Source organism: Callorhinus ursinus, unplaced genomic scaffold (genome assembly GCF_003265705.2).
Source record: "Callorhinus ursinus isolate GAN/ISIS: 27379988/994484 unplaced genomic scaffold, GSC_fseal_2.0 scaffold1, whole genome shotgun sequence".
In the NCBI taxonomy this organism is placed as follows: domain Eukaryota; kingdom Metazoa; phylum Chordata; class Mammalia; order Carnivora; family Otariidae; genus Callorhinus; species Callorhinus ursinus.
In genome coordinates this window covers 119,131,124-119,143,909 of record NW_027397063.1, presented here as the reverse complement: position 1 = coordinate 119,143,909, position 12,786 = coordinate 119,131,124, and the positions used below count along the sequence as shown (strand labels likewise).

Here is a 12,786-nt window from a genome sequence, read left to right as displayed (position 1 = left end):
GGTTGTGACAAACTTGAGAAGGTAGGGAAACATTATCTCTTAACAGTGTTTTGAGTCTTCCTTCCCTTCAACCTCATTAGTACCATACAGTCCTGCGAAAGTTTTTATCAACAAATTTTACATTCATAAATTTGGTATATAATTCCAGCTCTTTAATATTTAACTAAAATAGTAAGTTATATTAATAATGAGTTACCAGATATTTTAGGAAATGATGAATTTTTTTCTACTAAAGGTGGTCTTACAAGAAAAGAAAATAGCTCTGAACAGAATTTAAGAAGTGATTATGTGGAAACTGCCAAAACCTTGTAAACTAAAATACTATAATGTGCATTTATTAATAAAGGTTAAATATGAGTGCCTGGCAGAGGAAATCAAAATAGGAGACTATTACCTGAGATTACTATTGGAGGAAGATGAGAATGAAGAAAGTGGATCAATTAAGAGATCGTAAGCTACTCTTCATATCTTGTTATATTTGTTTTCACTATTAGTTTCATGGCTAATTCCATTGTGAACTTTTTTTTAAAAATCTAGGTATGAATTTTTCAACGAGCTCTATCATCGTTTCCTGCTCACCCCAAAAGTAAACATGAAGTGTTTATGTTTACAAGCCCTTGCTATTGTTTATGGCAGATGTCATGAAGAAATAGGACCTTTTACAGATACAAGATATATCATTGGAATGTTAGAGAGGGTAAGAATATCATTTAAGGAAACTGCTGTTTGATAGTGCGTTTGAGGTACTTATTAAATTTTCAAAACTGAATATAAATTCTGTTTGATTACATTGTTACCATAACTTTCTGCATGAGTTTTGTGTAGTTTACATTATATTTAATTAAATATGTTAGGTGAATAGGAAAATGGCTAATGGGTTAGTATTTGTCCATGTCAGTTTATTTTTTTCAGTTGCTGCTTTTGAACAACTTTACCGACTTATTTGCCAGTCTTTAATTTAAGTATGGATGAGCTGGACAGGTGTGTAAAAGAAATAGTGACTATTAGATTTGTGTGTACATTTGGTTTTCCACGTTGGAAAAATCTTAAATTATGCTAGCATACTAAATTTTTTTTTTAAGATTTTATTTATTTGATAGAGAAATAGAGAAAGAGCATGATGAGCAGCGGGGGAGGGGCAGAGGGAGAGGGAGAAGCAGACTCCCCGCTGAGCAAGGAGCTGATGTGGGACTCGATCCCGGGACCCCGGGATCATGACCTGAGCCGAAGGCAGACGCTTAACCGACTAAGCCACCCAGGCACCTGCTAGCATACTGAATTTCAGAGTGTGAAAAACTACACACTTAAAAAGTTTTTAGAACTACAATGATAGCCAAAAAAGGGAACGTTGAGTTAGCACGTTTTAGAAAGTTTGTCCTTTAACACTTGAGCTTGGCTGGGGGAAAGAACATAGTGACCTATTCATCTATCCTGCAGCTCAAATTCGAGTGTAACCTACTTGTTGCAGTATATACACTTTGTTCTTTTGTGCTTATGTTCCTCTTACATTTAACAATTTGAATTTCAGTGAACTGCCTTAGAACCATTTCACCAATTTTTAAATGGCCATCAGTGCTTGTTATAATTACCTTTACGTCAACCATACTTTGTAGATTAGAAAACTGATTCTGGATGGGGTCATAAAACATACCTAGGAAATAACATAACCAGATGAAAATCTTATTGTCTGCTGTTATATTATTAATAATACACAATAATGTATTATTCTAATTCACTGTTATTCCAGTAAACCTGAGTACTTGCAGCATAGCCTTTGTATTTTTTAGGCAGATACATTTTTCCTTCTTGTTTCTGTCATCATGGTGTGATTTATATGAAACATCATTAATCATTCTTTAGAATATTTACTTAATTGAGAAGTGTCATTTGGGATAATTCTTTCATTTGTTTTAATTTTTATATATATAAAAGTATATATTTGTATATATATAAATTATATGTTAAAGTAATTTGTTTTTGACTTTTAAAATATATGCCTTTCTAGGGAAATTAGACAAGTTATATAAAATTTCACAGAATGCAAGACATTGAGGAATTAAACAATAATTAATAGTCTTCTCTCATGTTCTTGATGTTTAAAAGATGACTTTCTTATTGGCTGTTGCTGATTTTGTCTATTGATAATAATTTGTGTTTCTGTTCACTTCTGACTAAATTCTTGTTTATTCAATAGTGCACAGATAAACTTGAACGAGATCGGTTGATCCTCTTCCTTAACAAGTTGATCCTTAATAAGGTATAGTATTTCGCTTAAGTATGCAGTTATTTGCAGATAGATGACATGAATATGTAACAAAAAGATAAATTATTACAGTTTGAGCTAATTATCCAGACATGATTCTTTTCTTCTCCCTCCTTTTAGTTCAGAAATCTCCGTGTGCTATCAACTTCTGGAATAAAAATTTTTTGCCAAATACTCTTTGTACATTCTGTCCTATTGTTACAGATACTGAATAAATTAATGATTAAAATTCTGAATGAAGAATAATGAGGGATGAAATCAATAGCTGATTTTTCTTTAGGGACTCTTTAGGATTGGACTGGAAATAAATGTTTGACATAAAATGGAAGGTTTCTAATTTATTCAGTGTACATTTTGATGATAAAGTAATTTGAAGACAGAGAGTCACTTTAGCTTTTCACTCTTTTTTAAGACATTTTAATAGGATTGGGGCTCTTGGGTGGCTCAATTAGTTAAGTGTCTGACTTTTTTTTTCCCAAAGATTTTATTTATTTGATAGAGATAGCGAGAGAGGGAACACAGCATGGGGGAGCTGGAGAGGGAGAAGCAGGCTCCCCACTGAGCAGGGAGCTCGATGCGGGGCTCTATCCCAGGATGCTGGGATCATGGCCTGAGCTGAAGGCAGATGTTTAACAACTGAGCCACCGAGGTGCCCCTAAGCATCTGACTCTTAGTTTCAGGTCAAGTCTTGATCTTAGGGTGGTGAGAATGAGCACTGCATCAGGCTCTCCACTCAGCGTGGAGTCTACTTGGGATTCTCTCTCCCTCTCCTCTGCCCTTCTCACTTGTCCTCTCTCTCTCTCTCTCTCAAATAAAAAAAAAATTTTTTTTAAGGAAAAATTCATTTCTCTCTCTCTTTTTTTTTTTTTTTAGATTTATTTGAGAGAGTTCAAGTGGTGGGGGGAGGGCAAAGGAGTGGGACAAGTAGATTCCCTGCTGAGTGCAGACCCTGACAGGGGGCTGGATCCCAGGATCTTGAGATCATGACCTGGGCCGAAGGCACTTAATGGACTGAGCCACCCAGGCACCCCTAAAGTAAATAAATCTAAAAAAAAAAAAAGACATTTAATAGGTTCATACTGGTTTCTAACGAATTCATAGTTGTAGCATTTATTCACAATTATATGTTGTTGCAGTGAAATCTTAGCAGGTCTTTTATTTCTTAAATTTATCATATTCTAACTTGCTTAGTTTTATTCTCTTTTAGAAAATAGTGCACATGTTTTAAAATGAAGTGTAATTAATAAATCTTATGAAAATTTAAATTATAATCTCTTCCTAACTTCTAAGAAATTGCCAGTTGTTAAAGTTTACAAGAATTGGAACATTAAAAGTTTTTCTTTCTTTTTTTTTTTTTTAAAGATTTTGTTTATTTATTTATTTGACAGAGAGACAGCGAGAGAGGGAACACAGCAGGAGGAGTGGGAGAGGGAGAAGCAGGCTTCCGCTGAGCAGGGAGCCCGGTGAGGGGCTCCATCCCAGGACCCTGGGATCATGACCTGAGCCGAAGGCAGATGCTTAACAACTGAGCCACCCAGGCGCCCCAAGATTTTTCAATATACCAGATTTTGTTTCTGTTTATAGAATAATCTGGTTATTAACCCAAAAAACCTAGGAAAATGTGAACCAAAGAATTTATCGTGTGTGTTACTCCTGCCAGGCTTTGTTTATTTTTGTTTTTGTTTTGCGCAGAATATAAGTAAAAATTCTTTATGCAGTCTCTTTGCTTTGCCCTTTTCACATTTATCTAACTTCATGTTCCTTGAACACAAAATCCTGAAAACACTAAGTAATATCGGTTGTATGTCAGTTTTTCCACAGAGATTCTAGATGTTTTCTTCTTTGAGTCTTTTAGGTAATAGTACCTATTGGAAAGAAAAATTTTCAATTAGGTAAAAGTGTTTTTGCCTTCCAGAGAAATGTTAAGGATCTCATGGATTCAAATGGAATTAGAATCCTTGTGGACTTGCTTACCCTTGCACATCTCCACGTGAGCCGAGCTACAGTACCACTGCAAGTATGTATGCTTATCTAGATTTTACAAGTTTAACAGCCTTTGAGTACAATTTTGGATCAAAAGAATCGTAAAAATTGACATGAAAACCTGTCAATATATGTGGTCCTGAATATGGCCAATGAAAGTTAAAAGAACCATAAGAACAATCTCAAATGGACAATGTTGATCCAATTTTATTTTTCAAGTGTCTCTTTTGTCTTTTAAAGTAACTGTATCTCTCTAATGTGGCTTATTTTGAGGCAATGTGATCTTTAAGATTTAAACTGAATTTTTCAGTTATGTAATTAGAACTTAGAGCATTGACAGCCACTGAGAATATACTTTGCCTTTAGGAATCTGGAGGCCTTATTGAAACCAGCCAGTAAGAGGATAGAGCTGCAAGTCTCTACTGAAAGGCCTCTTCTGATACCTAACTTGTAGAAGAGATCTATACCTAGCTCACTGGTGATTTTTTTGGTGTTATGTTCTGTTTTTGTTTAATCTCCTGGTTCCAGGAGATGTTCCATGTTAGTTTTTGGCTTAATTGTGTACAAAATTGCTATTTGAATATTTAGAATATGGAATTTTCTATTGTCAGGTATGAATAATAGTAATTGTAACACTTGTGTAGCATGACAGTATATCAGGTGCTGTTCTGGTATATGTGATATATTAACTCTTTAAATTCCCCAGTGGCTGTCCCATTTTACAGATGAGAAAACTGTGGGACAGAGAAGCCAAGTGTTTTACCCAAGGCCACCCATTAAGGAACAGAGCCAGTTAGAACCCAGATGTCTAAGCTCTTAACCACTTTGCTATGTCTGTCTGTATGAATCTAACCATAAGCTGGTAGTTATGAGGGTAGTTTAAAAACCTTGTTTTAATAAAATATACTAACTGAATAAAAATTTTATCTTTGGTTCTCATAAACATTGATATATAAAATTATAAGAATTATCTGTAGTGAGGGTAGTAGATTGAAAGTGTTTAAATGCATTAAAAACCTTCTTTTTAGTATTTTAACTCTTTGATCTCAGATACTTATTGAAACTTTTAATTGGAGTCTTTTCCCTCAAAAGAACTTTAGTATTTTCAGCATTGTGGTTTAAGGTTAATGTGTTTCTTTATATAGCTATTTATAATATTCTTTGCTACTAAAATTTTACTGGCGTGAGAATTTATTTGATGACCATAGGGAATGTAGATGTCTATGAATTTAGCTTAGATTGCCAAGTGAATTTAGGAAACCATTTATTTCAAATGCGTGTTAGTAAGGAAATAGCTTTTTTGGACTACTTGGTCAGACAGCTGATCCTTTACTCTTAAAATAAGGTCACCTGAAATTTAGGTGATTTTCCAAAGGAGTGTAAACCCAGAAAATTAGTACCGTGTTACTTTTTATGGTATCTGCCCCCTTAGATTTCTGCCTTGAAAAATAACTACCTCTTTTTAAAACTCAGAGCAATGTAATCGAAGCCTCTCCAGATATGAAAAGAGAGAGTGAAAAGGAATGGTACTTTGGCAATGCAGACAAAGAAAGGAGTGGCCCATATGGATTTCATGAGGTTAGTGTCTTAGAACTTTTTGTGATGGTCTTTGTCCTTCTTATGCCCTCCTGCTTAGCACACACAGAGAGAGAGGTTGAGTATTTTCAAACTGTGATTTGAAGTACTGTCATCAGCTCCAAGAGCTCTGCCATTCAGTTTCCCCGTGAAGGATTAGATGGCTTGCCATTAGAAAGAACCACACACACAGAAACAGACACACAATCATGTCTTCAAACCTTGTTGTTTATAAGCTGTTGTTACAGAGGTAGCACTTAGATTTTTAGTGAATTTTAAATAATAATAGCAATTGCTACCTTAATAATTAATTGTAAGGTATTATAATATTATAGATATTAAGGCTTTTCAAACTATAACGCTTCTATATGGAATGAATAGGTAAATTTTTTAATATGCAGTCTGAAATTCATTGAAAATTGCCTGTGCACTCCAAAGGCAATTTCCATCTTAACATCTGCTGATACTTGATCTTGCCCTCTCAGGCTCAATTCAAATTTAGCCAAAGATAGTTTTATAGAAGACCAAGCCTTCTGCTTGTATATATTTTGGTCATTTTACACTCTGCCTGTTGTTTTCATTCTTTCCAATGTTCTTTATGCTCTGTAGGTTGGCCAACTAAATGGTCGTTTTCTTATATTAGTAACCTATTTCAGGTTCTTGAAGACTTGTCAACAGAAGTTTGTTATTGTTTTTTGATAGTGAACTTGGATGTTTATTACCATAGTTCATGTATTTACCACAAAATAGAAAACCTTAGCAAACCTTATTTTGCTTTGTTTGTGTTTGTAATAACGGTGCCTTCCATTGATTTAGATGCAAGAATTGTGGACTAAAGGAATGTTAAATGCAAAAACCAGATGCTGGGCTCAAGGCATGGATGGATGGCGACCACTTCAGGCAATACCTCAGCTTAAGTGGTGTCTGTTAGCCAGTGGACAGGCTGTTCTAAATGAAACTGACCTTGCTACCCTTATATTGAACATGTTGATCACAATGTGTGGATATTTCCCAAGCAGGTAAAATGTAATTGAACATTTCCATGGTTAACAGGGACTCTAAAATAATCTTGTTCTCTCCATTTGCATGGGAGCTTCCTCAGTAACAACATGGGATTACCCTGATGATTTAGAGCAAAGATGTTCCATTTGTGACCTTGAGGGAATGCTGCTTTGAGTTTTGGAGCTTTTGAAACATAAAGAATTCGCAAAATATATTGAAAAAGTAGCTAAAAAGTGACGTTCTCTAGGAGACTTCAAATAATGTTCCCAAATTGAGGCTTTCTAGCTGCACTCTAGCAACAGTAACAATTGTCACATTGCTGCGAATCAGATATGAACATTTGAAATAAACATACTGCAGCCTGTAGACAGTGGTGAGTGCCACCGGCTCCTTATCTGTCAGGTTAGCCACTCCTGGTATAGAACTTGAGTCTAAGCCCACATCTTGCCCCGCATCTTGTCCCACTTGACAAGTGAAGGTGAGACTGTGTTCTAGAGTGATAATTATAACTGTTGCATGGAACTTTTTGATATTTATAGAATATTTGCATATTATGTATCATTTTGTTTATTACTCTACTAGAGACATTTTGTGATGGAAGTTACTGAGAAACTATCAGTTTTATAACACTTGAGGCTTTCATAGTTCCAATTCTCTTTAAAGTTCAGATCAGACTTAAAAGTATACAATTAGCATTTAGAAGGAATTGTAGCATTAAATTTAAAGCTATACGTGGAAAATCCTGAGAATAGTTAAGGTTTAAAATTATGTGACAAAGTTAGATATGCCCTTGGGGGGAAATATCCTCTGACAGTGTGTTGGACAACACCAAGTTTAATCAATTAAATAATAAATAAGAGTCTTTGGCTCTTCTAGGGTACTGTTTTTCAAGGAAATCTTATGGAAGGAAATGAAGTCATATTAAGCAGCCAAATAGATTTAAACCAAAATACCTAATCATGTTCCCAGCTGTATGAGAGCTTAGTCTTCATTAACAAAAAAGTAAGGTAACATGCTTCATGCCTAGTAGAATGTCATATCCTCTGCACATACAAATTTTAATAAATATATTAAATGTTGACCTTAGAAAATACTTTCTAGGGATCAAGATAATGCCATCATTCGGCCTTTACCGAGAGTGAAAAGACTCCTATCAGATAGCGCTTGCCTTCCCCATATTATTCAGGTGAGTTATCTTTATGTTACCAAATTAGGAACAGTATTTTAAGAATCATTCTCCCTTATTCAGTTTTGGCATGAGCCCTACTCATTGTTTATTGTAGTGTATTCCATTTCCAAAAAGCCTGAACCCTGATTTACATTTATTTCACTTACTCCTAATTGAGTCGATATTCTGAATAAACTATGGAAGATTGTATATACAAGAACCTAAACATAGGAAGCCTCCAGACTCCAGAATTACTCTCAAAAGGTTTTATTTATTATGCATTTCTTAAATCACACCGTTGAAGTTAGAACTCCTGAGAAGCATACCAGTGGGCCACAGAAGTGGACATGTGGTCGGCTATGTTCTAAGAAATATCACAGCAGTCTTGCCAGCTTGCTCAGAGTTTGACTCTTTTCAGTTCAGTGTTTTCATGGATAGCAACTGACCCAGCATATTGAGTTGGAATTAATGTAGGTTATACTAAAGTATTTTTTCTTCGTTTTTTCCCCTCATTATTCTGCTTTTTTGGAATTAGGCTAACCAGATTAGTATTAAATCCAAATAAGTCAGGTCCCAGAGATTTCAGGTCGGTGTTTCCCTCCTGTCTATTAAATATCCTGTTGTTAAGTCTCTTCATTTGTTTTAAAAGATTTTATTTGAGAGAGAGAGAGAGAGAGAGCACAAGCAGGGGGAGAGGGAGAGGGAGAAGCAGACTCCCTGCTGAGCAGGGAGCCCGATGCGCCACTTGATCCCAGGACTCCGAGATCATGACCTGAGCCGAAGGTAGACGATTAACTGACTGAGCCACTCAGGTGCCCTTAAATCCTGTTTTTTATCTTAACCATGCATGATGTGACTTTAAAGTGTATGGCAGTAACTTGTGCTATTTGTACACATCAGTTGTACATTGATGTGAAAAGGGAGAGGAGAATTACTTAGTTTGTATATTATTACATTCATAGATGTGCAAGTGCCTGTGTAAGTCACTGATAATGAAAAAGTCCTCTGAAATACGACAGTGACAGTAACCTATCAACTCCCCCCCACAACTTCTGTTATTTAAGCATATCAACATTTCAAAATTTGTATGCTTTTCTGTTGTGGACCTTTCTGTTTCACTGCTTAAATGAAAGAGTGCTGCAATTATTGTTTCTTGTAACCTAACACCCACTCCAGCCCAGAGGATTATGTGGCTGCATATGTGAGGTGGTACGAGGAGAGAGGGATTTTTTTCTATTCTGGACATGTAGGTAAAGGCCTAGTAAATCTGCCTCTCCCAAGTATTTTTCCAAGACTTAGGAAACTGGAAAGAAAGGGGTAAATGCAAACACTGTTGAATTTCTGGCCAGGAAAGCATGACTAAAAAACTTTTAAGAGATGTGGTTGGCATAACACGACACTTTGGAAGAGTCTGTTTTTAAAAATTTTTTTTTATTTTTTAAAGATTTTATTTATTTGTCAGAGAGCACAAGCGGGGAGCTGCAGGCAGAGGGAGAAGCAGGCTTCCCACTGAGCAGGGGGGACACGATCCCAGGACCCCGGGATCATGACCTGAGCCAAAGGCAGATGCTTAACCAACTGAGCCACCCAGGCGTCCAGCCTATCTGTTCTTAATAATATATACCACCTATATCTTTTATACTAAGTTCAAAAAGTATTTTTTTAGAAGCTCTTTTTGTTTTTCCTTAATTTCCCACATTCTGGGATATTGTAATCTTGCTAAACACAGGCAGCTATAGTAGTTTTCAGGAACATACTGTTTACATCGGTCGGTACAGATTTCTGTACTTCATTTGACTTTAAGAGCAATCGCTGGCTTGACCTTTTGATAACATCTTCAGAATTTTTGGAGTGTGTCTAAGATACAGTGAATGGAATGTCTTAGGTTTTCTGGTATAGTCATAATTTCAAATATTCTGAATTTTTGCCTGCTAATTCACATATTTTTGTTAAAGTGATACCAAGTCTTGAACTACAACTGCTGTTAAACTAGGGAAAATCCTGTGCTACTGTATCTCAATTTGTCTTTCTTTTTTTTTTTTTTAAATTTTCCCTTTATAAAATATGTCATAGTACTAAACAGTCTAAACAACTCGTTGAACAGATAAGACACCAAAACACAGAGAAATCCAAATTATTTAAAGACATATAGCAACTCAGTCTTGTAACTGAGTCTACAACTTTGACCTCCTAATGTGAGCTAGTATTTACTCGTTAGTGCAGTTTTTTTACTGGTAGCATTTGACCCAACATTGGGGATTCTTCGGAAGTGTTTATAGAAAATTGAAATGCCACTTATATTAAGATAAAACTTATTAATATTTTTACCAAGTGTTTATTCACAGCAGCTCTGTATGATTTTTTAAAGCCTGGATTCATTATAGTAGTCCCAGGTACTCCCTCCAGTACCCCTAGCTCGAATTTCCAGAGACCCCCATCTCTTGGTACTATCTGGCAGTAGTAGAAGTACTGCTGGTATTCAGTTACCGTTTGCCCTCTACTTGCCCTTGTACATCTATTTTTTAGTGCTGTTAGTGTCCACTGATAGTTGTTCTCTGCTCTGCTCCTTGAGTTCTCAGGGAATGCTTCATGTTCTGAAACTAACCCAGAGCATAGCTATTTTTCTTTTTTCTTTTGTCATTAACAAAGAAGTCCACTCAGGAAGATTCCTGCATAAGAAACAGTTTTACCTGTAACCATGACAACATAGCTTCAGGCATCTTTGGGCCTTTTCTGAATAAGTTTTGATCAGTTCTCAGTGTTATACTATCTGCATTAAGTTCATTTTGAACTAATTTTCAAGTCTTTCAGATGAACTAATTTTCAAATCTGTTGAGTCTGGTAGACAAACAAGCTTACTAAATCCCACAAATTTTTCTTTTATAACTTATAAGAAACTATAACTTCAGCACATGAAATACATAAACTTAAGGTAAATGATGTTATTACAAGTTTTTTTTTTATAATCCAGTAACAAAAACATTTTATTTTTTTAGCTACTGCTGACCTTTGACCCTATCCTTGTTGAGAAGGTTGCGATTTTGTTATACCATATCATGCAAGATAACCCACAGTTACCTCGTCTTTATCTTAGTGGAGTATTTTTCTTTATCATGATGTATACAGGTTCCAATGTGCTTCCTGTTGCTCGGTAAGAACTTTAGTGGTAATCTTAAAGCTATTATTTGAAATGTACAGGGATAAATTTTTTTTAATTGATTATTTTTTGAGTATATCATTGCTTTTGTTAAGTTTTTCATTATAAAAGCTGTTTAATTATATGTCTGAAAATTTGGAAATTAGAATGGGTAAAAAATAACTCAGAATCACACCACTTTACCACATCTAATCGAAGAATTTGTCAACATTTTTTATAATACAATTCTAATATATGTATTTAAATATACTCATATTGCACATACAGTTTTACATTTTGCTTTTTCTTCAAATTGGGTATTTTTCATAATATTACATAATCTTAATATGACCATAATTTAAAAATCTTCCTAATTCATTTAATTTCTTAATTAGAAATAAAACAGTTTGGGAATATATATTTACAAGTTGCCTTTTGTGGCTTTTATTTATCTATAAAAAAATCTGATCTTTAGAAATCTAAGGTTACTAAATTTAAATCAGTTCCTATGTCTGACAAGTCATTTTTTCCCCTAGATTTTTGAAGTACACGCATACCAAACAGGCTTTCAAGTCAGAGGAGGTAAGCCAGATTAATCCTCTGAATATATAACTTAACACTGGATAAGCTGTCTTGGCACTTAAATTTCCTGAGCTGTGTATGTTTACTAGATTGTAAGCTCTTGAGGGCAGGTACTGTTTCACTCATTTTTCACATTCTTGTGGTACCTTGTACATAGAAAGTCTTAAGCTAATATTTTTTAATGAAAATAAATGTTGCCCATTAGATTTAAAATTGAAATTTCAGATATGAATTATAACTTGACACTGCTGTGAATATAACTTGTTCCTTTTTGTAAAATTTAGATTAATAATTTTCATAAATACTTGAGTATATACCTGAATCTCATATAATCAGCTAAAATTCAGTTAAGACTTCAGCCTTCTTTTTGTTCAGATTACAAGGTGGCAGAAATGCCAAATTTCTTTTTTGAAGCTACTTAATTTTTCAGGTGCTCTAAAGTGTCCAAAAAAGATAAGACTCATCCAGATAGCTTTGACAACCTGAAACCTTATACCTACATTTTATAGAGGTACTTATTGTCAAAACATAACTGAAAGATGTTTCAAATTTTGTTAGGATTTTCATGGAACATTGATTTTCAGATTTTATTGAGAGCAGAAGAATAAACCAAAACCAGACCACTGTTGAGACTAATCAAGGAATGTTTATGCCACCTTGACAGTGGACACTAGATCAAACTGCGTGTTTTCTTAGAGAAGCCAGTGAAGCCCTGGAAAATAATCTAATGATGTTAAAGTGATGCCTATGGCAGCGTAATTTCTACAGTTTTATACAAATAGAAAATGAGAATATAAAAAAAGTTAAAAAAAAATTCTAATGCTACCACCGTAGCATAGCATTAGACATTTTCTAGCATTCTTTTTTCCCTTTTTTTGTACAGTTATGCATACGTAATCTTTTTTCAAGTTTTTATAACATGAGAAATGATATGTCATTTCACCTAACAATATTTTGGTTAATTAGGGCAAAACTGTGTTTGTAACAGAACTCTGGATGCAGGAATTACCAAATAATAGTATTCTATAAGAACAGAGCAAACATTTCTTCATCCCAAAATTTAACGGATAGTGAATT

At 34.7% G+C, this 12,786-nt stretch overlaps 1 protein-coding gene across 4 annotated transcripts in view; it reads left to right on the top strand.

Annotated features, from left to right (window-relative positions):
• DNAJC13 (DnaJ heat shock protein family (Hsp40) member C13) overlaps window positions 1–12,786 on the top strand; it is a 123,074-nt gene that overhangs the window by 66,159 nt on the left and 44,129 nt on the right. For all 4 annotated transcript variants that reach the window (XM_073899927.1, XM_073899943.1, XM_025882202.2 and 1 more), the window contains exons 23-31: window positions 347–450; window positions 538–697; window positions 2,195–2,257; window positions 4,179–4,280; window positions 5,720–5,824; window positions 6,638–6,840; window positions 7,925–8,009; window positions 10,988–11,142; window positions 11,664–11,709. In XM_073899927.1, coding sequence (XP_073756028.1) covers window positions 347–450; window positions 538–697; window positions 2,195–2,257; window positions 4,179–4,280; window positions 5,720–5,824; window positions 6,638–6,840; window positions 7,925–8,009; window positions 10,988–11,142; window positions 11,664–11,709 — 1,023 coding nt within the window. The remainder of the gene's footprint in view (window positions 1–346; window positions 451–537; window positions 698–2,194; window positions 2,258–4,178; window positions 4,281–5,719; window positions 5,825–6,637; window positions 6,841–7,924; window positions 8,010–10,987; window positions 11,143–11,663; window positions 11,710–12,786) is intronic.